This window comes from Oryzias latipes, chromosome 10 (genome assembly GCF_002234675.1).
Source record: "Oryzias latipes chromosome 10, ASM223467v1".
NCBI lineage: Eukaryota > Metazoa > Chordata > Actinopteri > Beloniformes > Adrianichthyidae > Oryzias > Oryzias latipes.
This window is the reverse complement of record NC_019868.2, coordinates 9,745,913-9,772,349: the sequence shown is the minus strand read 5'-3', so window position 1 is coordinate 9,772,349 and position 26,437 is coordinate 9,745,913. Positions and strand designations below refer to the sequence as shown.

The window sequence follows — 26,437 nt, the reverse complement described above, 5'->3', positions numbered from 1 at the left end:
ACAAAAATGGAGGTAATTTTAATAAGGTTGAAGATTAATACTTTGATAGATTTCCGTCAGCATTTTAAAACCGTCACTAAAATCCAGTTCTCCTCAATTTACACAGAGAGAACAGAGAATTAGAAAAAGTTTAATCCAGAGGTTTCCAGACACCACATAAAAAGACACAGTTTCATCAGACCACTGGACATGTCTCCAAAAATTAAAGTTTTTATCCTTGTGTGCATTAGCAAACTTCAAGATGGCTTTTCTATGTTTCTTTTTGAGAAATGGCTTCTTCCTGGCACAGTAGCCTTTCAGCTCATGTCTGTTCAGTTCGTGTTTCACTGTTGATAGTGACACTTTCTCACCATCTTCAACCAGCATCTTCACAACATCTTTTGTCTTCATCCTTGGGTTGTTCTGGACATATCAGACCAAAGTATGTTCATCTCTGGGATACAGAACCCGTCTTCTTCCTGATGCGATGGCTGGACGTTACCATGATGTTTATACTTGCTTACAGTTGTCTGAACAGATGAATGTGGCGCCTTCAGGCATCAGGAAATTGCACCCAAGGATGAACCAGACTTAAGCAAATCCACAATTGTCTTCCTAATGTCATGATTCCTTTTGACTGTCCCATGATGTTTTACAAACAAGCAAGTGTGTTTCAAATGGGCCCTAATATATATCCACAAGTGTGTTTCTAATTAGCTTAAATTCTGTCAATAAAAGTATCAGGAGCTTCCAAAGAGATGACATCATCCTCTGGGGTTATCCAAATGGTTAAATGGCAAAGTGATCTTAACGTATGTAAATTTTTACTTTGATGAAAGTAATAAAAACTTGTCTGAAAAAAATAAACCCTGGTCTCATTATTCTGACATTTAGCAAATAGAAATAAATTTGTTAATTGTACTTGACCTAAAACAGGAAAAACTTTACTAAACTTTACTTTATTTCATGTCTCATAGGGAGGAAAAAGGCATGTGTGTTTTCATGTGTTGTATTACAGTTTTAACTGTAAATAAGTTGGATGTTTGGTGTCGTGACAACACAGATGTTCAAGCCTTCACTTTGTTTAAAATCCCACTTATTGCAAAATCTTTCCAAGTTGACTTTTAACCCTTGTGTTATCCTAGGGACTTTAACATTGGGACCTGGGTCATCTAGACCCACTAGACAGTGCGGTGAACCTTTTTTCTTCAATGATTTGTGAACCTCACTGGTGTCCGTGGATTACATGAAATCTTTCCACCTTTATCATGGTAGGAATAACACGTCAATGCAATGGTGGGGTCATCTAAGATAGCACAAGGGTTAATAATGATGATGCCGTTTTTAACCAAAATGAAAAAAAAAACCTGTGTCATGTTTCAATACAAATTTTCTGCAGGGTAGCAGGAGCTCATTAGAAATTTGTCTCTGAGTTGTGGGTGGGAGGTCCGTGCAGGGGGGTAACATTCTGCGGATATCCCATGATACCATTTTTACCCTCTCCCCCACTAGCTTACAGCCCCTCACAACCCCAAGCCAACATTACCGGTGCAGCAAAAATGGCGGGCAATATTGAAGCTATTCAGCCGTACAGTTTTCCCCCAGATGCCAGTTCAGATGTGGAAATATCAAGCCTTTCAGAGTAAACTATATCCTTAAACATGATAATAAATTACCTTTGGCACACAGAAGAACGATTTTTTAAAATGAAATATGAGGTTCACTGCACAACGTGTACAGTTCTAAAGCCAAAGCTGCATATATCAGGTCAAGTGATAAATGGGTTGAGTAAGGAGAAAAAGTTCTGTTCATTACTATAGACTGGAAAAAGGCAACAAGAACACTTTGTTTAATGACAAGGTAAATTACAAACCCTGAAGAGATAAAAAGAGAAATCTTCCAGTTTTACACTAAATTGTACTCTTCATCCCCTGGATGCTGATTGTTTTTTTTTTTTTTTTTTTTTTCATTATTTAAAAGATTTTGTTCCTAAAGTGGATGCGACCATTAAAAACCTACGTGAAAAAGAGAGAGAAAAAACACTCTTTAATACATTTCATAAAGAAATCTGCTTACATGATCATTTTACGTGACCGAGCGACTTGACATGCCTAAAAAAGGATGATGATGAGGGAAGAATCCTGTAGTTTTCAAAATAAAACTTCCTTCAGAACCAGATTACAAATAAAACGCAAAACAAATGGGTTGTGTTTTTCTCTCTCTGCATCCCGGTACCGGTACCAGTCCGCGGTTCGGAGGTTGGGGGCTCCACAGTTGTACAGAAGTCGGGGCGTTGTCTTCACGTAATTGGTCCTCTTTGTAAGGTGACGTCATGGCGTTCTTCAGTTGTAAACTTCCAGCCGTGCACAGGTTTGTTGACTCGTATCACATTACAACACAATATATTATTACACGTGATCAACTCAGCATATAAACCATTGATTTATACAGTAAATGACATAAACATGGCAGTGTTAATACAGTTTTACCTGTACAAACATGTAATGGCTAGTCAGTCACTTCAATTTGCGACTTAGGTGGCTTTCAGGTACTATGATCACCAAGATAATATAACACTACAGCGATCAGAGAAATGTTATTTAAATGTAAAATCTTGATTATTCTGGAACAATTTATCGCATAAATAGAGGTGTTTGTTACATAATGACAGAAATCAAAGTACCTCGGTAAAGTTTGAGCTTTTGTAACGGATCCCAAAGTGCTTTGTTTTGGAATTGTGTGACATGCGCACACGCCACCAGCAGCAGCAGCAGCAGCAGCAGCACGAGCTCACAACACCGACATGAAGCGCGCGCGGAGACCGCAGATCGTGTGAGGAATAGCGGATGGAATCCAGACAGATTTGGGCTCTTTGCGTTTTTCTCTTTTTCCAGAGAATGACTCTGTCGGATTGCCAGCCTGTTTATATCCGATCTGCGCCGCTCATTAGGTCGTGATTGGCTTTATTTATCCACAAGTGGAGGAGGAGCGCGTGCAACATTCGGCCGGCATGCCTCCCGCAGCAAGCAGCCTTCAGTCCAGCGGACTGACGCTGTCCGAAACAAGCATGGGTAGGTGTGTGAACATGTGTGTGTGCAAGGTCACCGTTATGTCTGCTGCTCTTTCAGTCATTTACCTTTTTCTTTTTGTGTGTGTGACTGCACCCACGCTTTTCTGTGGTTATGGAAGGCGATAAATCCTCAGTGTGATCGCCGAGGGCGCATGTGTGGCTGGCCCAGGCCGCAGCGCGCCACTGCAGGTGAAGCGGCGTTGAGTAACCTCAGCAGCCTGCATCATCATGCATGCTGGGCTCTGACTGATCGCTGCTGCCGCATGGACACTATTTCTGCTGGCAGCTGCACTGAACACATAATCAATAAAAGATTCCAGTCACAAAAAAGGAGGAGAATCAAAGATCAGGTCAACTTCAGTCCAACAATACTAAGTCTGCAAACAATAATAATAATAATAACAATAATAATAATTTATGGTACTTGCTTTGTATTTAAGTGTGTCAGAAAAATCCACATGGTTTGGTTGTTTTCATTTATTTTTGCTTAAGTTAAAAGCTCAAGATCCCATTTAACCTTGAGGGATGAAGTAAAAGAATGGTGAAAAGAAGAATACTAATCAGTCACAACTTGTTAGCTGTGTAGGATCAGCAGCAAAGGACAGAAACAAAACATCAAGGATGGTGGTGGACTAAAGCAGCAGTTTTGCTATTGATAACCTGTCTGCTCAGTGGTTTTTGTCTCACTAATCTAGCAAGCTGTGCCCTTTCTCTGTTGTCTGTTTATCATGTTTTTTTTTTTACATCTTTTTTTTTGTGTGGACACATTTGTATATTTTGCAGCTCTATGACAGGCTGGGGACATTTCCAGGGTTCACCCCACCTTCGCCCACCAGTAGCGGGATAAGCTCCAGCAACCCTGTGACCCTAAAAGTGTTTAGGAGGGTTTAGAAAATGGATAGCTGAAGGGGTAGATTTCCCTGTTAAAACTCTCTGTTTGTGGGAGCATAAATGCAGTTTCCTTGGACATTTCTTTGTGTTCTCTGTAGTTCCGCATGTTTTACTTTTTTTAATTGGTAAAAGGGTAACACGTGAGTGGAAGCACCTGCACTCGGGATGGAGGAGGAGAGCTTGGACTGTCCATTTTTGAACGATATTTTTACGCCTCTTTGACGTTCTTTTTTTGCAGTCACCTTTTTTTGCCCTTGCTGAGTGAGATTCATCAACTCATAAAAAGTCAACTTATTATTTTCTCCCTCTGATTTTTTTTTTCTTTTGTAAATAAAAGCACGTCAGACACTAAACTGAACCCACTGGCTCCTCGGGACGTCTGTTCTAAGTAGTTTTAACTAAAGAAGTCATTGGGCTAGTGTTGATTACGCTTTAATAAACATGGAAAGAAAGACAAAAATGATGGAGATCTGTAAGGAATTAGGTGAATCTGCTGTTTAGGTTGGATTTTCTCCTTTTTAAATGAAATGCCACTTCCATGCAGCTCTGCTCACATTTAAACATTAGAAATAATCGTATTCTCACACATTATTATAAAAACGCTGACTCAGTAGCTGTCCTGCAGCTATTCCTCACAAATCCCAGGGTGTTGTAGCCTTTTGGGCAGGTTCATGAAAACCTTTTTGAATTAACCTTTCTGATGTTTTTTCTGTTACATTGATGGGCTCTTTTGGGTTAAGTGGGAGACTCACAGAGTGGTGCATGGCTTTTAGAAATTTTCCATCCTTGTGCTGGAGTGCTTTACAGAAACTCCTGTTACAAACTCCTGACATCAATATTGCAACAGGGTATGCTCATAGAATTTGTGCGTGAGCCCTCCCGCCGCACTGACTTGTCTGCAGACTTGATTTGTTGCACACATGTGCCTCAAGTCCTCTCAACAAGTGCTATATCGTTCATTTGTATGCCTGAGGGTTTGTTTCCATGGCAATTAAGTTCCTTTAAAGCTCAAGATTTTTAAGAATTTAGAGAAATGTTTTCATTTATAAAAAGATGAAGCACTGATTTTGATATTCAAAAGTTTGGCTAAAGAAGACATAAAGCAGCTGAACTTCACACTGATGAAACCTTAAACTGAGATTTTGCTGTGAACATTTTCATGCAACTATTGGGATTCATCACATTTACACTGCACTGTGGCACAGTGGTTAGCGCCCTTGCCTCAAAGCAAGAAGGCACCCGGTTCAGGACCCAGCAGGGGGACCTGAACCAGAACATCTGTGTGGAGTTTACATGTTCTCCCCGTGCATGAGTGGGTTTTCTCCGGGGACTCCGGCTTCCTCCCACCGTCCAAAAACACGCTTTATAGGTTAATTGGTTAGTCTAAATTGTCCCTGGGTGGGAATTGTGTGGCCCTGCGACAGACTGGCGACCTGTCCAGGATGTCCCCTGCTTTCACCCACGATTGGCTGGGATAGGCTCCAGCAGCCCCGTGACCCCGAAAGGAACAAAACGGGTTTAGAAGATGAATGAATGTATACAGATGTCATAAATGCACAAGACACTTCATAAATTTACTTAATGTGATTTGACTGGTCTTCTGATCCGATAATGTCTTTAAAATGAGCTGTCTGTGTGCATTAGCTGCATCTTAAAAGCTTTTTTATAACTTCCTTTAAATGATGAAACTCCTCCATTAATGGTGAAGCCTCGGAGGCAGATTTGTGTCCGTCCAGTCACCAACTCCTCAGTGCGAAATACATCATGCTTTTGTTTTTTTCTACAGGTTCGTTTAAAAGGAGGAAGAGGAAATCCATCATTATGACGGTGATGCTGCTCATAGTCTCTGTACTCATCCTCATCTTCGGACTGGCAGCTACCACCAGGGCGAAGAACATCACTGTGGGAGGCTACTATCCAGGACTCATTGTGAGTGTGCTTTCACACTTGTAAGTTGCATTCAGACACCACACATCAGAAGAGTTTGTTTATAAGACTGCACAGTGAGTCACTTCGTCCTCCTTTAGCATGAATTTCAGCAGTGGGGGGGGGGTGTTTATCACCGTCTTTTTGAACATCGGTGCTTTCATTGGGTGGAAGAGGAAGTGAAGAGTCTTGTTTCTGTTTCCACACATTGGACTGTAACGATGGTTTGATCACTTTTTGCTGACATCACGTGTGTGTTGTCTGCTGTGACTGTACCTATACGTTATAGTAAATTAAACCTACTATGCCTCAATCCAAATGGTATTTTACAGTATCAATATAATCGATTGATTTCCTTTCAAAGCAGTGTTATAATGATATAGGTTGATTCAATGATCAACTTGCCTCAAACAGATCGATCCAGTTAGATTATAGAAATAAAAATCAAGTCATCAGTGAAGTTGATCAATGGCTACACCTCTGTTTGTTATTAACCACTTTCACGTCTTCTGATTAAATCCCATTAAATAGAATACAAATCTTAAACATATAAGAAGTTAACAGACGAATTGAAAGAAGCTTCGACCTGAAAAAAGATTTGATTGATGTTAAAATTACCATTACTGCTGAAGAAGTAAACATTTGCGTATTCAGACTACTGCATCAAAGTAAGACAGCCCTCTAACCAGTGCTTCCTCTCTTCTCAGCTTGGTTTCGGCTCCTTCCTGGGGATTATCGGTGCTCATTTGATAGAGAACAAGAGGCAGATGGTAAGAGGATTCAAGCACTGACACCGCTCACTGAGCTTCTCCTCATCCTCACAGTGAGATGAAGCTGACTATAAAACTGAGCATTAGTGAAGTGAGGCTTGGGCTGTTAAAAGGTGTATTGAGCTAAAGACCCCACCCAGGCTAAGATTCTGGATAGAGCCGATTCTTTTTGTGTGTCGGACAAGCATCCTGGGCCTCAAGGGGAGTGGGGGAGATAAAAATAGAAATGGGGTGTAAGCGGAGAGGACAAATGTCTGCGCCAGAATGTTGGAGGGTGGGGGGGACGGGAAACTGCAGATGGGCAGAGCAGGTGGGGGGTGCAGGATAAGACCATCGGAGCTGAAACCAGGGATGGGTTTGGGCTGGGGCCCCGTCCCCCCACACGCCCGACTGCGGAGTGGGAGATAAAATCCCACTGTCATAAAATATCATTACCTGTTGCACTAATATGACATTATTTACTGTTGATTATTTATGCATTTGTTATAGAAAAGAGTGAGCGTCTCTGAAAACAGACTCAGGATTCCGTTCTCGATATTCTGCAAATGTCAGCATAAAGTCCTTGATGAGCTTAATGATCTTCTGTTTCAGGTCAGCTTGAATGTGAACTGGATGAACTGACCTCATCTTTATTTAGCCAGAAAATGCTTTCAGTTTTTCTATTTCATTGATCTAAAATCAAACAAGGAAAATAAAAATTTACATTTAAAAAAAGCGCAGCTGCATCTGTGAACCAGCTGACCTTATGACCTCAGAGAACATCTTTAGAGTTAACTCAAAGTGTACGTTGTGATTTGTTTTTGTTAAAAAATAATGCTAATGTTAAACGTTTTACTTATTTGATCAATAAAATTATCATTGTGAAAGATTTATTATTTAATTTTTCTGATTTTTTTCAGATTTATATGAGCTTTTAAATTACAAAACACTAACATCTGCTTATCTAAGTTACATTTATCATACCATTTCTTAAAGTAGTTTGTTGCTATGAATAAAAAATTGTTTACCAAAACGCTGTTAAAAAAAAAAAGCTTTAAGTATAATTTATTCCTGTATTTGAGAACCAGGGTTCCAAGAACAGAGAAATAAGTCATTTTCTATTAACTTTACTGTTGATAAAAAAAACTGATGAGTGAAATATTATTGTAAATATTGGAATATATCCTACAGTGTCCTCTTGCAGTTTTTAGGACAAACACATGAGCCTATTTATTTTTTTCAAAAAAACAAACAAACCACCTAAGTCATCAGTTTAAGCTTAAGTCGCACCCCAGCCAAAAAAAAAGTAGCATTTACAACCCATACACCAAAAGATACAGTAAATGAGAACAAACTTGAGTCTGTACTTTCAGGAGTTTGTGGCGGAGGACCCAAAACACAAGAGACCAGGCATGGTGACAGAAAAACTTTAATAAACAGATTGAAAAAGACAAAACCCATAAAGAAACAAAAATGTGAAAACAGAGCACTGAGGGCAACTCAGAACATCACAAAAACCACAGAAACAAAACAAAACCAGAGAAATCTGACATTTACTGAGAGTTATAGGCCCAGAGCACACAGCGTGTTTGAGTTTTAGTCTTATATTTCAGCATGGTCCACAACTTAACTCATACAAAAATTGTGTATAATTTTTAAAGTGTATACAATTAATAAAGGTTAAAGTTCCTTCACACTGTCAACTTAAAAGACTATGTCTGTTTGAATCTGCAGTTGCTGCTGTTGTGTGTCTCAGCCAGAACCAAAAAAAAAAAAGAAGAATTAGAGAACAATTTGTCAACATTTTACAACATGGATTTCAAAAGAGCACGCAGCAATTCAACCCACAGCATTGAAATCTTGACATGCTTTTAATAAAAGCAACTGTATTTGTGTTGAAGTGTTGAGAGTTTAGATGTAAAACTGAAAAAAATCTCTGTGAACTTCTGACATTTCAGACAACAAAGCAGCAGAAGGGGCCATACTTGCATCCGTCACATCTGCAGCAAAATATTAATGGGAATATGGGTTTTTGGGAGCATCTAATATTGATTGATAGAGCTCAGTTTCTACTAGCTAACTTTACTTAAGATTTTATGACACTGCAAACCCCCCAAAAAACCTAAGAACAGTGTCTTGTTTCTGATTGTACAACCAGTCCGGGTTTCACTATTGGTTAAGCAGAAGGGTTGTGTCAGTAATGATGCTTTTAGGGCCACCGTGTACATGAACCTTTGAATTTTAGCAGGAATTGAAGGCACACGATGGCACAAGCTCCCAAACCAGCTCCCAGTTTGCTTCAAATGTGTCAAAAATGTTGTCTTATCTTTTTTCTTCCACAGTTGGTGGCGTCTATTGTCTTCATCAGCTTCGGCGTGGTGGCTGCTTTTTGTTGTGCTATTGTTGACGGAGTTTTTCCGGCAAGACACATTGTAAGTAATAGGAGTGTCTGTCCTGACTTGGTGGAAATGTACATGTTTGAAAATGATTTATGATTAAAAGCTTCTGCTTCACAGTTCTCAGTGGGAGCAATAACATTCAGTGATACAGGCAGAGTTGAAGAACAGTAAGCAACTGCTAATGCACTCTTAAATAGATAATGTTGGGATAGATTGCAGCTGAGATCAGCACTAGGGAAGGTTTTATTTGTTGTTTCAGAGTTGAAATGGAAATCTTTCCTTTCAAAAACCATTTGTAAATAAGACTTTAAAAGAAACACATGGTGGATGATAGACAAGCAACAAATGCCAATCTTTATTATATAAACTAAAAAGTATTAGGTTACATTTTCTGCAATTGTGAACCCCTGTGTGGTCCCAGATGGCAGTTTTTGTTCTTCTGTATTAATGCCTAAAATTATATACATATTTACTGTATATTATATTTCTTGATGCATTGTATTTAAATCAGAAATCATTTAAGTTTTCTTTTTGATCATTCTTTGACCATCTCATTTGCAAACTGCATATTATAAAGGAGACAAAAATGTCTAAAAAAATAATTAGCAGCTGCAGCCTTTTTCTATGTGCAAAAACAAAAACAGCAAAATATGGAACTTTGAAAGTTTTATACTTCAATTTATGAGTAGAAAACAGCATATATTTAAATAAATGTTAGAAAATTGTCTTATTATTATGAAAAGAACAATTTCAAAAATCTATATATTATTGTGAAACATTATTGAACGATGGTTTATTTTCACAAAGTTACTTATGAATAAGTAGACCTTTTATTTAATTTTAGAAGTTTACTCCTCTCAGTCATGCTGTGATTAATTATAACTTTTTTCCTATTGTTGTATTTATTCATATTGTGCTGCAAATGTGCCCGTCAGCCAAACTAGACATGTTTACAGAGACATAAACTGCCACAAGCATTTTACAATTGCTGTCCAAAGAGCCCAAAACAGCTTCTGTGGACATTTCCTTTCCCTGCTGGAGCCACTAACATGAAGGTTCCTGAGGTCTGTCTTCCCGTCTGACCTCTGACCTCCTACATTCCCAACAGTAAACAGCAGTTAGCAGAAAACCAATCAATGTCAAAGGTCTGCACTCACTTGTTTGATTTATTCAATATAAAGTAAAAGACTGAAATAAAATAAAAATGTTCATGCAAAAAAAAGAAAATGTGACTGAAATATTTTTGATGGAGCTCTCTCTGTATGTCAAATGTATTTTTCATTTACAAAAATATATATAAATGCCTAAGTAATGGAGGGAATTTTTAAAAAGTTGCAGTTATTTCACACTTTTAAAGCCCCACTTTGTTAATCTTTTGATCTATTTTAAAAGCATTCCCAGTGGTCTTACAATTATGATTATGCCGTTTTTAGCCAAATTAATAAAAAAAAAACGGTGTCGTTTTCTAGGAAATAGTTTCTGCAGAGGGGCAGGAGTTCATTAGAAATTCATTCGAAATTTACCTCTGAGTTGTGGGCGGAACTGTTGGTGCATCACTTGTTTAACCCTTGTGCTATCTAGGCACTTTACCATAGGGAGTTGGGTCATCTAGACCCACTAGACAGTGCTCTGAACCTTTTTTCTTCAATGATTTGTGATCTTCACTGGTGTCCATGGATTACATGAAATCTTTCCACCTTTATCCACCTTTGTCACGGTAGGGAGAACACGTCAATGTAAGGGTGGGGTCATCTAAGATAGCACAAGGGTTAAATTTTCACTTCCTGCAGACAAAAAACTAAAAAACAATTAAAATAAACCCATTTAAAATGATAATTAAAGCAGTGACCATAAAATGCATCAGAAGAAATACAGTACAATGAAGCTGCATTTGTAAATCTTTAGGTTTTGCTTGAAACTTTTGGTATTGTTGAAATCCAAAGAGAAATGTTGTGTTTTCATGTCTCTGACAGGACCTCAGGCCTCTGTACGCCGGCCGTTGTGAGTATCTCTCCAGCGAGACCGCGTCTGAACGAGATGTAAGAAACAGGAATCCTAGTTTTGGGTGTTTTTTTTATTACATGTACTCTTGGAGTATGTTTTATAAGCACTTGTACTGTGATTATGTGTGTAGTCATCCCAAAAGGACTTGATATGAAATCATTTGTGACCTATAGGTGCCATGTCATACTTCGCGTGCATCCTGTAACCTGCACGTGAAGAGCAACACCTGTTACTGCTGCGAGCTCTACAACTGCGGGAAGTGAGTCGACTCAGCAGACAACCGGCAAACCTCTGAACCAGAGTTCACTAGCTTTGGCTCTTTGTGTTGTTTTGTTGTCTATTTTTAAGAGAAAAACAAAATATCTGCATTTCAAGCCAAGAACGTGTCTTTTCTTTTTGACCTTTGTTTCAGAGAACATCCTCTTATCGGACTTCAAAATAAAAATGTTATGAAAAAGTTTAGGAAATCACCCATGATTTGGAAGTAGGTCTTTCTTTCTTTAGCCTGATTACTGATCAGTTCTTACTTTGATCATGTAGATGTTTTAGTCACCTGAAGCACCATCTCCTTCTCATTTCTTCCTCCCAACGCTCATCCATGTCCTCCTTTTGATGCTAAAGTGAAACTCTATACTCCTCCAACCACAAATCAAATCTTTGGCCTGTGTTCCGTTGTTTCCTGTCAATGATGTTGATAAAGCTGCCTGATCACATTAGTGGCTTTTGTAGCTTAACTGTGAGCTGTCTCCTCCTCTGTCCCGCCGTCAGTCGTGGCGAACTGATGGGAGGCTATCATGAGTACACAGAGGTGGAGAGCTGCCAGGATGTGGTGCATCTCTACCACCTTCTGTGGTCTGCTACTATCCTCAACGTAGTGGGCCTGTTTTTGGGGATCATCACTGCTGCCGTTCTGGGAGGGTTTAAGGACATGGTATGGAGCATGTTCTCTGAAGAAGTTGCTCTTGATTGGATGGATGCGTGACATGTGAAAGGCTTTCCTTTGTTCTTCCTTAGACACCGTCTGCCGCCTCTGAGAGCTCATCTGAACCAGAGGCCATTGTCGCCCCAGTCCACTCAGAGCCTCCTCCGCCTGCTGTTCCTTTCAACTCGTACCACAATGCTGCCCCCTGCCTGCCGCCTTATACTGCTTACGATCTGCAGGTACGTGCAGCGCCCCCCTACTGCACGTTAGACTGGATGATGCAGGACCAAACATTTAGCTTTAGGTGTGTTTTTCTGCTATGTATTTTGAACAGTGTCATGTGATGTTAATTCTGAGGCTGTTTTTAAAAGCTCAGCTGGGGCAAAGAGGAAACAGCTGGAGAAAGAAGCCCATTACGTTCCTGGAGTGGCCCATCCAGACTCCTGGCCTCAAATCCTGTATCAGAATTCTGTCCAAAAAATAAAATGTTTCATACAATATAGATTCAGGGGCCCACTGTTTAATAGATTTCACATATTTAATTGTTTTTAAAATATGACAGAGTATTAGAGAAGAAGAAAATTAGATAGATACATAAGAATAAAGTCATAAAAGTTTGAGAAAAATGTTCAAAAATGCACTAGAATTAAGTCGAAAAATTCTGAGATGACATTTGTAATTTTACTAGAATAAACACATGTACCGGTATTTTTATTTTTTAAAGTTGGTTGGTTTAAGCCTCTATCCACATTTCCAAATCCATCAATGCAGCCATTTATAGTGATGGCATAAGACTTTAGGAATCCATGTACCTTAATGCATTTGGACCTCTAAGTATACTGCAAATGGGGTAAACGGCACGCTCCGCGGAAATCCACTCCTTGTGGGTGCAGAATCATTTTCTAAATAGGTTCAGTTTTCTGCAAATTATTTTCAATGTTCTTTTACTTATAAGAAGTCATATTAACTCACTATAAGTCGTAGTGTTCTTTTTTGTAAAACCTGTACATTTTTGTTGTTTCTTAGTAGACAGCCTTATGCCTCATAAATTTATGACTTTAATCTCTTAAATGATCACCATGTAACTTGTTAAATTATAACATTATTATCCTAAAATTCTGACTTTTTTCAAATTAGTTTTTACTTTATTCTCATTTATATTTGTTTATGGTGGCCCTAATACTCCATCAAATTCAGGTCTTAAAACACTGATTTTTTTTTTAATTGTTCAAATGAACCTCAATTTAAAATAATAATAAATGTATCATTTTTTGGCCAAACGTACAAAAATGATTAAACTTTCAGGTGAAGGAGGGTTTATGTTGGACTGACTTTATCTCTACTAAAGTATCTTTCTCTATATTGAAAATTAAGAAGCAGAATTACTTTTGTGATTCAAAGAAGTTCCAAGAGTCAGTGGTTTCTCTGATGGGTTCATGCTTCTGATGTTTCCTGCAGAGCACCTACGTGTTTCCGGACTCCTCAGGCCTGTCAGACGACTCGCAGTCGGGTGCGAGCCACTTGTGGCCCACGATGATCCCTCCTCGCTACTCGCCTCCTCACAAGCACCCTGACGAGAAGCCCCCTCCGTACAGCCCGTGAAGGGACTGCCAAACGCTCTCCGGTGTTGTCAGACGCCGGGTTTGTCACAATGGGTTGTGGAAAAAGACACGAAGAGAGGGAAGAGGAGGTGCTTTTGGGGGGGAGAAAAGACTCTGGACTGCCCCGCGCCCCTATGACAAGAGACTAGCTGTCCAGCGTCAGGACAGATCACACGTCTGTCGGGCTTAATGCATTTAGACTTCTGACACTGCAGTGCTCAGCCACTCGGACGTTACTGCTACTGAAGCTCTCCTCCTCCGCAAACTATAAGCTAATGTGATGGAAGGTATTAATGTGTCCATCCTAAGAGGGGTGCACACATGCAGTCATTTCTCAAGCAGTCACACATCTTTTTCTAAAGCAAACATTGGCAGCAAATGAAGGTATTACATGCTCATGGTGTACGTAGAGCAGTATGGTGTATTGTAATCTAGACCTATCCAACAGTATTAATCCTCTTGTCATCGTCTGGTGTTCATTAGAAAGTTAACTACTGTACAGTAGTTTCTCAGGAGAATCAGTTTCACTCTTCTATTTATTGTATCGACAGCTGCTAAACACGTTTAATAGACGTGTGTTGGAGTTTAAGGTAAAACCATATCCAAGTGCTTTTTTCGTTTTCTTTTATAGGACTTCATGTTATGAAGAGGCTGCAAATGAAAGCTCAGTGCTGGGTTCACTGACCTACTAAAGGATGAAGAGGAGAGGACCAAAAACCTCTTCAGTCTTCATCAAATGTTTAAAAAAGCGAGTTTTTCATTCATTTTTCAGTTTCTGGGGCTTAGAGAATGTCAGCTCCTTATGTATGAGTCAAACTTGTTTGGCGTTTTACTTTGAAGGTTGCAGCAGGAATCCCTGGAGGCGCGGGACAGTCGTTTTTACGGCTTCCTGCAGACTTTTGGATACGAAGGGGATTTATTTTGGGAGGATTGCCAATAGAAACGTCATTTCAATTCCCGCAGATGATCAAGTTTTTTTTTTTAAGGGACTGAGGTAAATTGGAGACCTAAGTTTATTTCAGAACAAGCAAAAAAAATGAAATAATCTTGAAATAATTGTCATTAAAAGGTCAGGAATGTACTTCAGTTGAATAAAAATGTTTTTCAGAGGAAAAACTTTAAATCGAAATAATCCTACAATGCTGATGAAAATAGATTCCCTACACTTACCTGCCTATGTAAATAAACAGAAAAGGGAAGAAGCTGTGTTTTTTTAAGCCACTTGAAATTTATTGACTGCACGTTGTCCCTGCCTCAGCTGGAACAGGGGCTGGATAAAAAAATATATTTCTTAACAAAGTTCACATTCTTAAACAGAAGCTGGATAGCAATGCAGACAAAACAACATATATGGTGAAAAATAATGACATGGTTTGAGAAACTGCATGATTACTTAGAAAAATGAATTCAGTAATTAAACCCCGAAAGAAAAAGAAAAAAGTGCCACGAAAAAAAGGTTTCAGAGCATTTCAATAAATAATCCTGTTTCTGTTCAGTAATATTTTACTGAATCAGTTTTAGGCCGTAGAGTCTAATTCATGATTAAACGAGAAGAAAAAAAAGAACATTGAGAATAATTTTGCATTTGATGTTAAACCCCCAAAAAATTCTCATAGTTTAAAAGTTATAACTTCATGATGTATTTTTATAATCCAACACTGGTTCATTTTCATGCCTAAAAGGCATCATTTCAAAATAAGAGTCATTTTCTTAATCTCGTCTTTTGACAAAGTCAAATTGATAACTAACTTATCATTTAGTGCTTCTAAACAGAATACAAACTAAATAATTTCATCTGTTTATCTTTTAACCCCAAATCTTATTAAATAAATCCAATAACCTACTGGATTAAGGCTTTCGCAGCACAATTTGGAATACAATAAAAGGGTTGCGTTTCTCTTCTAACAAACTACCAATAACTACATCTTACTTCACCTTCAGTTAATCTAAAAAAGTGTTTTACTGTATTAAGAGCCCCTTACTGAAGTGGACCCGACAGATGGAAGTGCTGTTCCTGCTGGAAGATGCTAAAAAAATGTACACTAACTCAACCGTACCTTAAGTGACCATCAACAAATATAGAAAATAAAAGTTGATGTAAAACGGTAAAATGATAGAAGCACCTGAAAGGCATGTAATGACTGTAGCTCAGTAGGTCTCTGGTGTAATATACTCAAACTCTGTGGCGCCCTGCGGAGGAGAGCTCATGTTGGACCCTGGTTGTGCGTCCGGCGGCACGTTGGCCTTGAAGAGCTCATCCCAAGTCAGCACCCTGCCTTGGGTGGAAGGGTTCATAGCCTCACCGACTGTACTTATATGAGGCAAACCTCCATCGTCGTTTATGACGGGGACCATCGACTCGTCGGTAACCCACGAGTACGACTTCATCTTCTTCCTGGATGGCAGCAGGCGGTACAGGTTGTTGTCACTGTCGTCCTTCTCCTTCTTGCCACTAGGGTCCTGATTGTGCGCCTGCTTGCAGTGGGAGGATAGCAGCTGGTAATTGAGGAAGGTGTCATTGCACAGCAAGCACTGGTACCGTCTCTCTCCTGTGTGCAGGATTTCGTGTTTAGTTCTGTATTCCGCCAGGGCAAAGACTTTGTTGCAGTGGCGACACGGGTACTTTTTTTCCCACGAATGCGTGTTGAAATGCCGCCGAAGGCTCGTCAAACACACATAGGGGCGCTTACAGACCACGCAGACGAAGAAGGTCTTTCCATCCATGACGACCTCATAGTGATCCTCCAGCTCTGTTTTGCTCTTCTTCTTATTCGGTTCAGTCAAAGGGAGTTTATCGAAGGGTTTCAAAGGAGTCGCCATCAAAGATCTCTTCCCTCCGCTGGCGTTTGAGCCTCCTTCACCGGGATCCTCCTTCACTGGGACAATGTCATAAGTATCCTCGCCAATGTTAGCATAAACTTTACAGCCTGTGGAGAGGGAATCCATCTCTGTGGCTGTATCGATCGTCACCGTCTGTTTTGCTCCATTGGCTGCTTTGGGAGCCTCTTGAGGAGAAGAGACGTCCGACACGTCTAAGAGCCTTATTTTAACATCTCCTTCTTGAAATAGGGTGGACACTTGTTTTTTGTGGACTCCCATTATGTCAGTGTTGTCAAACGGCTGAGAGGAGCTGGAGGGCTCTGGAGTGAAGCTCCTCGCCCCTGCTGGTGTTGAGGGAGCGCTTCTAGAAGAAACTACGAGAGGGGAAGAGGAGTGGGAGCTGCTATCAGGACTCCGCAGAGGGCTGCTGATTGGTGCTCTGGACTTAGGACAGCTGCTGGTAGGCGCCGCAGCACAGTTTGTTGTAGGAGTTGAGGGTTCGCCTTTTCCAAGAGCATTTCCGTCCACTTTGGATGCATTTTCTACGTCTAATTTGTCCAAATCAATAACCTCGCTAACTTCACCGCCAGCTGCTCGGGTTTGAGCGTCTGTGCGTGAGACAAACACAACATCACAGTCGGAGTCCTCCTCCTTCCCTGCTTTTTTTTCATTTTGATTGAATTCCTCTGAAGAAATAGAGAAAGACTCTGTGATTACCGGCAGAACCTCATTGCACCCGTCGTTTTTGGCGTCCGTCTCTTTCGACAAACCAGGAATGCCTTTGACTTGGGACAACGGAGAACCCAAATTTGCAATAAACTTCACTCCCAGGACCTGTCCAGCCTGTATGAGCTCTTCCAGCATGTCTGAACGAACACGTACAATCCTGGAACTGTAAATGTAGTTGAGGATCTGCTCAAAGATTTCCGGCCGTATAAAATTCAGCTCAATCACTTGTCCGGCGACACTGAAGAGCTGGTGGAAATAAGTACTAGAGGCGGAAAGGATGGTTTTGTGCGCTCTGAACTTCTTATCCTGTACGATGATGGTGACATCGCAAAACAATCCAATGCTTCTTTGCTCATCCAGGGACTTGAGTATAGCAGCCGAGTACAGAGTGTCGGTCGCAGATATCAGCTTTAGACTTGGCATGTCTGCAAACAGCAAAGTCGGAAAAAAGAAATGACAAAAGATTCAGAAATATTTCGCTTGATTTTTGGTTTCGATGCTCAAACTCTGTATTTTAGCATTTAAATACCATGAAGCAAGACAACATCAACAACAGAAAATGTGTTAAAAGATTTCAAACTTTTAGCAAAAAAAAGTATTTCTTTTATCAATAAAATATTACATTATCATTTGAATATTTCCCTACTACATTAAGCCCTAAATATCAGAATCAGAGGTACTTTATTGATCCCACACGTGGGAAATTTGTGCGTTACAGTGGCATTGTAATCATAAAAGAAAAAAGGATCAAATTAAAAAATAATTGTAAAAAATAAGGAGGTATAATTATATGTCATATTATAAATATGTGAATTTATGTCGATAAACATTCAGCCTCCAATACAGATCAACAGCCTTTTAAGCTAAAGCTTTGGCTCCACCCAAACTGCTTTACTGGGGCAGCAGGGTGGGCCAGTCTCCATCGCCTTTGCGTCACAGTGAGATATGGGCATAAAAAAATCTCATCTTTTTTCATTACAAATCCGATTTTTTATTTTTTATCTCTCTCCTTTTACTTTCTTTAACCAAAACTTGAAATGATGGAATATATTTAATAAAAAGTACTTTATTTGAACATCTCTTTTGGAAATTGGCTCCAACAAAACTAAATACAAGCTGTAAGAATGTTTGCAGATCAATGCAGCTGATGTTTTGTGAGCTACCGCTAGCTTGATCATCTCATAATGAGAAATACTACAACATTTTTGGTAGCAACAGCCTTGAAATGGCATTTGCTGTGCTTGGTTTGATGCTCTAAGTTTGAAGTCACAACCACAGTGACCAAAATCTCATTTCTGACTCACCACACAAGTTGGCTGGTAGATGAAAAAATCTACCAACCAAATGATTCCATTATTTCACCACGAAGAACTCTATGTGTTTAATAAAAAAAAATGATGTTACGTTAAATGCAAACAGAGAGAAAGTCACAACATAATGAAAACATCTGATTAAAACAACTGTTTTTTTTCTAAGGAAATCCTGAATTGATTTCTAATCAGTCTTTGCTCTCTGATTTTGCCGTTTTCACACCGTCTATTAAATGTTTTCTTTTCAATCACAATAAGGGAGTTGTTTCTGTTGTTTCCCCCATGAGAAGAGGGGTTTCAGTCAGTCACCTGTAGTCTGAACCAACTGGAAAGTCAAAAATAAACCTGCTGAGAAAAACAAAAAATAAAGACAGATTTACTAAAGGGGGAGCAGATTGACAGAAAAAAGCACTCTTTTCCTAATTTTGCCTCCAGTGGATTCATTTTTATGTGAAATCATAACAAAAACACCCTAAAAACATGATCATGTTTGGATTCATGCCATTGACCTCTCATGGGGGGGGGGGGGGGGGGGCTTTTGTGCAACTCAACTTAATGTATCGATTTCTGTTCCTACGATCCAACCAGATCAATTTGTTTGAGGCAAATTGTTTAACATATCATGTTCATTCATTCAGTGTTATAAAGGGTCATTACAATGCAAAAAAAGAAAGAAAGAAACCAATCATAAGAAAAGTATGAACTTAATATTTCTATTATAAAGCTGTTCCCAATCAGGTGTAAACATGTATTTACACAGTCAATAAATATATTATTTTAATAACAGAACAGTGATTAAGCATGTTTTTGCATCTATCAAGTTCAACCTCGACAGTTGCGTTCCTTTGATCAGACATATTTCCTTATCTTAGCTTTGCTAAACGTTGGTCTCTAAATGTGATGAGCTTAAAACTCGCGTGACGTGAGACTGTTGTTAATTACAACCACGTTTGCTGGGGGAAAAGAGGTGTTCCTGCTATTTAATGTCAACGCTGTGGTCAGCTGACTTCGTTGTTAGCCGGCTAACAAAGGTAACGCTGTCTCCTTAGCTGGAGGAAGCGCGGCCTGCTCTTTAGCTTCTTTTTAGCATCTCAGTTTATGCAGCAGCTACAATTAAAAAATATTGATAAAACCCACTGAAACATCCTTTCAAAGCATCGCCCAAATGTCATATTTACCTGCAACTTTTCTAATGCCAGGACTAATCCTGACGGGTGCCAACTAGTGAATTGAGGAACTTGACAGGATAAACAGAGGATGTCGTGTCCAACTCTGCTTCCTCTGAGAATTGAGCCCCCCCCCATCCGCCGTCTCACCGGTGGCAGAATCTCGTTTTCTACGGCAAGTGAAGAGGCTCAAAATGCAGCGTTTACCCATACAACGTACTGTAAACACGAAAGGCAACTCAAGCATCGTTCTTCTTCATCGCTATACTATAATGTGGTAGAATATAATAAAAATGATGGAAATATTTAAAATAACTCGTTTGCAAGTGGCCTGTTTAAGCACGTCTGTTCCAAGTCATTTGTAATAAAGTATGTTTTTAGAAACACAAACAATCAAAATGGAGTTGACTTATTGTTATTATACATGTCTTTTTTGTCCTTAACAGCTATTTGGGTATTTAGCTTTAAATGTTAGCATTGACACATAATCTCCTCACATATCATATTCATTTTCTATTTAAAATTTTGAAAATAAAATAGAAATTTAACAATTCTACGAAGACTCGCCATAACTTTAATCGCAGCAGTGTATTAAGATTTTTTGTTAAAGAAACTTTGTTTGCAGTATGATCATTTAAAATATATCCTAAACATGCATTTTCTGTGTTAGCGGAACTATTCTTCGTTGGTGTTGGGAGGACCCGTGATCATTTACTGAACGGACACTTCCATCCTTCGTTGCGTAGGTGAAAAACAACGGTAGAACACAAACCTTTTTGTTTGAATTTTTGTCTTTGGGCGTTTATTTTGTTCAAAACTAAATAGTAGGCCGCCAGAGGCCATGCCTCTTTCGGATCGCTCAAGCTCAGACGGTGGCGGGGAGCCTCGTCGTAGTCCTCGGGCTCGCAGACCCCGGACTCGCTCCCGCAGCCGAAACCGTGGCGACAGCCGCGACAGGAGTCTGTCGCCGTACAGCTTCGGGCCCAAACTCCCCAAACCACGTAACAGAGAGCGTGAACGCGAGGAACGAGAGCATCGATTAAGGGAGGCGAGAAACATCAGAAGGATTCGGATCGGAAGCCCCGGTCGTAGCCGCTCCAGATCCCGGTCCAGGGAGCGTCACACCAACAACCACCACAGCCATGGGTTCGAGCAGCGGGAGCCTCCAGGAAAACACGGCAGCTTCAGAGACGATTACTATTACGAGCAGCAGAGGGATGACATCCAGAGACAAAGACAAGAAGCTTTCATTGCCAGGTAGTGACACATTAAGTTATCAACATTTGGAGCCAAATACTAAACTTCTGTGAATTTTCATCTTTAAAACACCAAAAAACATTTTATGTTGTAATTATTAATGTTAACAGATGTAGGTCAGATCTTAAGCTGTGAAAATTAGTAATTCGCTGAAAGCCACTTAGATCAGTTTTAAGAATTTTCGTGTAAAAATGGCACTTTGTGTATTTGAAAAAAGGGAACCAAAAAACGAATCTGTCTTAATGTATTAGTGTTTGTTATTTCGCTCTTGTTTGTTCAGGCGATGCTTGATATGTTGGTTCATTTGGAATGATCCATCTGAGGTTCTGTTTCAGGCGTCTGCAGGAGAGGGAGCGGATCGGTGAGATGGGCTGTCCTGAAGTTTGGGGTTATTCTCCACGAGTGAAAGAACCAGAGTACGTTCAAACGCCTTAAAGACCCTCATTCTGTTTTTGACATGTTCTTGTGGCATTTTTCTGACAATAGAGGACATATACAGTGGAGGAGATACGTCTATCTTGCTGATTTAGTTGGTTTGCCCACTTTAAAATAAATTAACAGTCTGTCATCCTAATAGTTGGTTAATTAATATAGTGAGAAAATCTGAAAAAATTCCAGACATTGACTTTCGTGAATTTATCTAAATGTATTTGCATTTCATTGAGGGAAATGAGTCTTTGAGTTCTCGGTCTCAGAGTGAAGTTAGACTCTCCGAATCAAACTGTCACCTGAATTGAAGACATCTGTTTGAACTAATCCCTGTAGAAAAGACACCTCACCACTGAATCAGTCAGTCAGACTCCAAACTCTCCAAAATGGGAAATACTAAAGTGCTTTCAGTGGATTTAAAGGAGAAGACTGCAGATCTGCACAAGACTGGAATGGACTGCAAAACCATCAGTGGTGTTAAAAGGGCAAATGTTGGTGTAATTGTGCCAAAATACAAGAACGTGACCATCAATCCACCTTTGGGTCTGAGGCGGCAAACGAGATCTGACTTGGTGAGGTTTGCGTGATCATGAGGACAGAGAGGAATCTGCCTAAAACAATACGGCAGATGCAAATGATCTCAAATCAGATCTCAAATTTGCAAAGTAGCCCTGCTTAAGAAGACATGTGCAGGCCCGCCTGAAGTTTGCCAGTAAACACCTTCATGAACTAGAGCAGTATGTAGGCAGATCACAGACCATCAAAAATAAATAACCACTAAATGAAAAATCTATTTTTAAAAAATCTGTCAGCCAATCATCATCTTCACAGAGAAGTATTTGACTTGATTGCCTGTCCAACATCGTCTCGCACATACATCCCTGCACACGGATGTTTTGAGCTCAAATCTTTTCTGCAATCGGAAAGCTGATGATCGAAGTGGGACTTTAACCATCATAATCCATGAGTTTGTCTGAAAGCCTCTGATTGTGTGATTTGCTTTCACCAGCTCTGATGAATTCACCCCAGTTGAGGATGAGAAAAACAGCAGTTCAGAATCGAGCTCAGAGGGTATGTAGAGTTTACAGCTGGAAAACCGTTGCTTGTGTTCAGATGATTTCACCAAGTGTCTCCGCGCATCTAGCAGAGGAGAGGAAGAAGAAGAAGAAAAAGAAAAAGAAGTCCAAGAAAAGGAAGAGCAAGAAACATTCAGATGACAGTGAACTGGAATCAGAGTCAGATGGTAAGACGTTTCTGAGAACACATCCTTACTACAAAGTCATGTGCCTTTTCTGTCCTTCATAAAGGGCTTTACTATGTTCTCATCAACAGAAGAAGAAGAAATAAAGAAAAAGAAAAAGAGGAAGAAGAGCAAAAAGTAGGTCAAAACATGAAGATATGAATGGTCCCCATTTGCATAAATATGTGCAAAAATTGTTCAAAAAATGCCGCTTCAGGTCAAAGAAATCCAAAAAGAAAAAGGCAAAGAAGAACCGTAAAGAGTCCAGCGACTCGAGTAGCGAGGAGTCCGAGGAGGAAGAGGAGGATGCCAACGGGCTGATGTGGGTGGAGAAAACCTCCATGGAGGAACACATTGTTGGACCTGAAGCTCCGCTCACCCACATGTCTCAGGACGAGCGGCCGCTGGAGTGAGTCTCTTCTGCCTTTTTCATCTCGCCGTGCGACTCGTTTAGATGAAAGATGATCGTTTGCAGGGATTCATTCCATTTCTGAAATCAGTGGCATCTCGAGATGTTGTTTTATTAAAAAAAAAAAGAGTCCTGCAGATGCTTTATGGCCTCAAATGTAAAATGTTTTCATGCCTACATTGTTCTTTGACCCTAACGTTTGTTTCTCTGCAGTTTTGGTCACGCGCTGTTGCCAGGTGAAGGTGCTGCCATGGCAGAGTATGTGAAAGCCGGCAAACGGATCCCCCGAAGAGGAGAAATCGGTCTCACCAGTAATGAGATAGCAGACTTTGAGAAGTCTGGATATGTTATGAGCGGCAGCAGGTATGCAGAAACTAATAACAGCCTTCCCTCATTTATATCAGGGCTTACATTCTAAAAACAACCTGCAGTCCACAAAGTAGAATACCAGAGGTTTTAAGGTTATAAAACACCTCACTACACACTTTATTCTATTTTTACTTTTACTTTTATTTTATTTTACCAAATAAACTCGTTTTTGATAAATTTTAACCTTTTGTAGTTGTAGTTTTTTATTTTAATACATTTAGAAGAAACGGATATTGTGAGTTCAGTTTTGTTATAAAATGAAATATTTGGTTTGCATCATTCTGCGGGCCTGCACCACTAAGATTGACTTATGTCCCCCTGCAGACATCGTCGTATGGAGGCTGTGCGTCTAAGGAAGGAAAACCAGATCTACAGCGCGGATGAAAAGAGAGCTCTGGCCTCCTTCAACCAAGAGGAGAGGAGGAAGAGGGAGAGCAAGATCCTGTCAAGCTTCAGGGAGATGGTCTACAGGAAAACCAAAGGCAAAGATGAGAAGTGACGCCCTCAACATTTTTTTAGTGTTCTGGACTCTATCAGTGTTTGTCTGATGATTATAGATATGACCTTTAATTTCTACAAAACGTTTTACTCTTTAAGGCTCACAAATGTTCAGCTTCAGTGAACAGAGAATAAATGTACGGCAAGACAAGTGTGCTGAAAATGTGAAGCGTTTTTTCTTTTACCATCACTTACAGTTGGTCTGAGGGTTTCTTCATGCAACAAATTTTAAATAAATGTGTGTTTTTGCCCGTCATCTTCTTTTTTCGTTTGTTTTCCCTCCTGGAGTTGCACCAGTGATCTTAACACCTTTAGTTTTTATGTCAAAATGCCCATCATTGGTTTTATTTATTATTATTTTTGTAACATCACATTTATTAGTAATAAAAGCATGGAAATGAAAATCGTCTCATGTCAGAATAGTTTAATGATGTTAGAACATTAAAAATGGATAATGAACCTGTGTTTCATTTTCCATCCATCTTCATAACCTGCTATCTGTCTTTGGGGATCACTGGATGCCTGCCCTGGTTACTGTTGGGTGAGGGGGGGGGTACACCCTAGACAGGTTGCTAGTCTGTCACAAGGCCACACAATCATTCCCTCAACCTCACACATGCACACTAAGGAACACTAGAGTAATCAATTATCCTATAAAGGATTTTTTGGGGGGGTCTGTGGGAGGAAGCTGACGGATGCACAGAGAGAACATACAAACTCCACACAGAAAGGTCCCCAATGAAAGGGCCTCCTCGCTGTAAAGGCTGGAAATGACATGAGGCGAGAGAGCTAACCACTGAGCCACCGTGCAGGCCTGTTTTATTTTCATTTGCTGCAATTGTTAGTCTGTAAAACTGAATCAAATCTGGCAGGAAACCAGGTTCACACTGGTATGAACACTTCAAGTCTGATTTCCTTTCTTCTGTCTTGTTTGCTGAAGGCAACGATGAAATCAGATTCTCAAAACTATTTTATCCATTGGTCAACTGCCTTTGAAAAAAAAAAGAAAAAAAAAAAGAGAAATAAACGTAAAATACTTGTTTTTATTGTACAACTTAAGCTACCTCCACACAAGACATTTGATGTGTGTTTAAGAACGTAGTATGGCCAATTGTGTGCATACTGGAAAAGCAGGGAGGGGCTTCTTCTTATTACTCTTTTTCTACTGTCCACCAGCTGCAGTTGGACCTACAGTCAAAGCAGCAAAAATCTCGCAATTTCAGCACAAACAGAAAAATCAGTTCAACCACCTCTTTTGCTCCTTGTTTTAAGGCACAGAGGGACAATCCTAATGTGCGTTATAAAGTACGCTACGGTTCAATCTATTGCTTTGAAAAAAAGCCTTTGTGTTGAGAAACATTCCAATGCTCTTTAATAAATGTTTCACAAAGCATCAGAAATGTTCAGAAGGGTTTTTGATGAGGAAGGATCAATGAGGGACATTCTTCAACCGTGGTAGAGGTGAGGTGGGGGGTGGTTCTCCGTATTTGCAGATCCTGCATAGAAGACGGGAGGATACTGAAAATAATACCGTGATTCAGAGATGACATCATTCAGTGATGACAAAATTCAATGATTACATCATCAAATAATGACATTATGTGATGACATTCTATGATGTCATTATTTGATGATATCACATCATATCATCAAATAATGACAAACAATGATGTCATTTTGCATCATGGCATGATGGGATTTAAATTAATAAATACCCCCCAGAATTCAGCATTCCTTCATTTCAAGAAGAGATACAGAAACGTAATCAGCTATCAAGAATAAGTAAAATGATGCAACAGGAAAAAAACGTTTCAAAACTCTGGGCTGATATTGTTGATAATGAGAGTGACGTCGTCTTGGACGACGACTTTTATAACATGATTGTCTTCCCCGAGGAAAGTTCCAGTGAGGAGACCAGTCATGACTCTCTCATCCCCCAAGACAATTCATCTCAAATCTCTGATGGTGACAGGAAATTCAGTCAGAGTGACTGTGAAGGTGATCTGGAGGTCTACAATATGATGTCCCCTGACAAAAGCTACAACGATGAGAACGCAGATGAGCACAGTCTGGACTCTCAAGACAATTCATCTCAAATCGCTGAGGGTGACAGGAAATTTAGTCAGAGTGACTGTGAAGGTGATCTTGAGTTTTACTACTCGATGTCCCCTGACAATAGCTACACTGATGAGAACGCCGATGAGCACAGTCTGGACTCTCCCACCCCCAGAGAATATCCATTTGGACCCTCTGATTCTGAAAATACTGATAGTGAGGATAACAATTCAAGTGATTCTGATTCAGAAGACTCAACATCAGAGGAGTCTCAAGAAAAAACTGACACCAACGATCTTAATGGATTGATCTCACTGCGCAAGAAGCTAAAAAGCTGTTTAGCTAAGAGGGAAAGGAAAATCACCAAAAAACTGGACTTCATAAAGAAATATGAGCAGGAGGCACTTAAGGCTGATGAAGATTGGTTGTTTTCTGAAAAAAGTATTGAGCAGGAGCGTCACATTAGACAAGAGAGTCGGAAGGAAATCAGAGAACTTGAGGAGAAGATCCAGAATGTGACAGAGTTCCTCAAGGGTGAAAAGAAACCAAGCTACTCAGAGGGTTACAAGGCAGTTTTAAAAGAGACAGAAATGGTCACAAAACAACTGCTTGAA

General features: G+C 39.8%; 3 protein-coding genes across 5 annotated transcripts; 2 read left to right on the top strand and 1 right to left on the bottom strand.

Moving 5' to 3' along the window:
- Window positions 1-2,739: 2,739 nt before the first annotated feature.
- Window positions 2,740-14,743, top strand: tmem255a (transmembrane protein 255A). 2 transcript variants are annotated; one of them, XM_011479920.3, is made up of 10 exons: window positions 2,740-3,050; window positions 5,727-5,869; window positions 6,574-6,636; window positions 8,958-9,047; window positions 10,988-11,053; window positions 11,192-11,277; window positions 11,431-11,502; window positions 11,787-11,949; window positions 12,033-12,179; window positions 13,399-14,743. In XM_011479920.3, the coding sequence occupies exons 1-10, from the start codon at window positions 2,990-2,992 to the stop codon at window positions 13,540-13,542; spliced, it is 1,035 nt and encodes a 344-aa protein (XP_011478222.1). In that variant the 5' UTR covers window positions 2,740-2,989; the 3' UTR covers window positions 13,543-14,743. The 2 variants fall into 2 exon arrangements, with proteins under 2 accessions (XP_011478222.1, XP_004073133.1); XM_004073085.4 differs by lacking the exon at window positions 11,431-11,502.
- A 4-nt stretch (window positions 14,744-14,747) lies between these two features.
- zbtb33 (zinc finger and BTB domain containing 33) lies at window positions 14,748-19,718 on the bottom strand. Its single transcript, XM_004073084.4, has 2 exons — window positions 19,579-19,718; window positions 14,748-17,515 (listed from the first exon to the last, which is right to left on the bottom strand). Exon 2 carries the CDS (start codon window positions 17,511-17,513, stop codon window positions 15,690-15,692), a length of 1,824 nt encoding a protein of 607 aa, XP_004073132.1. The 5' UTR covers window positions 17,514-17,515; window positions 19,579-19,718; the 3' UTR covers window positions 14,748-15,689.
- A 519-nt stretch (window positions 19,719-20,237) lies between these two features.
- On the top strand, window positions 20,238-24,024 carry nkap (NFKB activating protein). Of its 2 annotated transcripts, none has more exons than XM_011479919.3 (8): window positions 20,238-20,823; window positions 21,159-21,239; window positions 22,262-22,323; window positions 22,400-22,495; window positions 22,585-22,630; window positions 22,710-22,901; window positions 23,115-23,264; window positions 23,595-24,024. In XM_011479919.3, the coding sequence occupies exons 1-8, from the start codon at window positions 20,408-20,410 to the stop codon at window positions 23,767-23,769; spliced, it is 1,218 nt and encodes a 405-aa protein (XP_011478221.1). In that variant the 5' UTR covers window positions 20,238-20,407; the 3' UTR covers window positions 23,770-24,024. The 2 variants fall into 2 exon arrangements, with proteins under 2 accessions (XP_011478221.1, XP_004073131.1); XM_004073083.3 differs by having other exon boundaries at window positions 22,397-22,495.
- The last annotated feature ends 2,413 nt before the right edge of the window (window positions 24,025-26,437 follow it).

Bases quoted from the DNA above. Each gene is read 5' to 3' on its own strand.
- nkap (XM_004073083.3), top strand. From the start codon at position 20,408: ATGCCTCTTTCGGATCGCTCAAGCTCAGACGGTGGCGGGGAGCCTCGT. The intron at 20,824-21,158 runs GTAGTGACACAT...GTTCTGTTTCAG, and splicing joins CAAGAAGCTTTCATTGCCAG to GCGTCTGCAGGAGAGGGAGC. The intron at 22,902-23,114 runs GTGAGTCTCTTC...GTTTCTCTGCAG, and splicing joins CAGGACGAGCGGCCGCTGGA to TTTTGGTCACGCGCTGTTGC.
- tmem255a (XM_011479920.3), top strand. From the start codon at position 2,990: ATGCCTCCCGCAGCAAGCAGCCTTCAGTCCAGCGGACTGACGCTGTCC. The intron at 3,051-5,726 runs GTAGGTGTGTGA...TTTTTTCTACAG, and splicing joins GCTGTCCGAAACAAGCATGG to GTTCGTTTAAAAGGAGGAAG. The intron at 11,503-11,786 runs GTAGGTCTTTCT...TCCCGCCGTCAG, and splicing joins AAATCACCCATGATTTGGAA to TCGTGGCGAACTGATGGGAG.
- zbtb33 (XM_004073084.4), bottom strand. From the start codon at position 17,513: ATGCCAAGTCTAAAGCTGATATCTGCGACCGACACTCTGTACTCGGCT.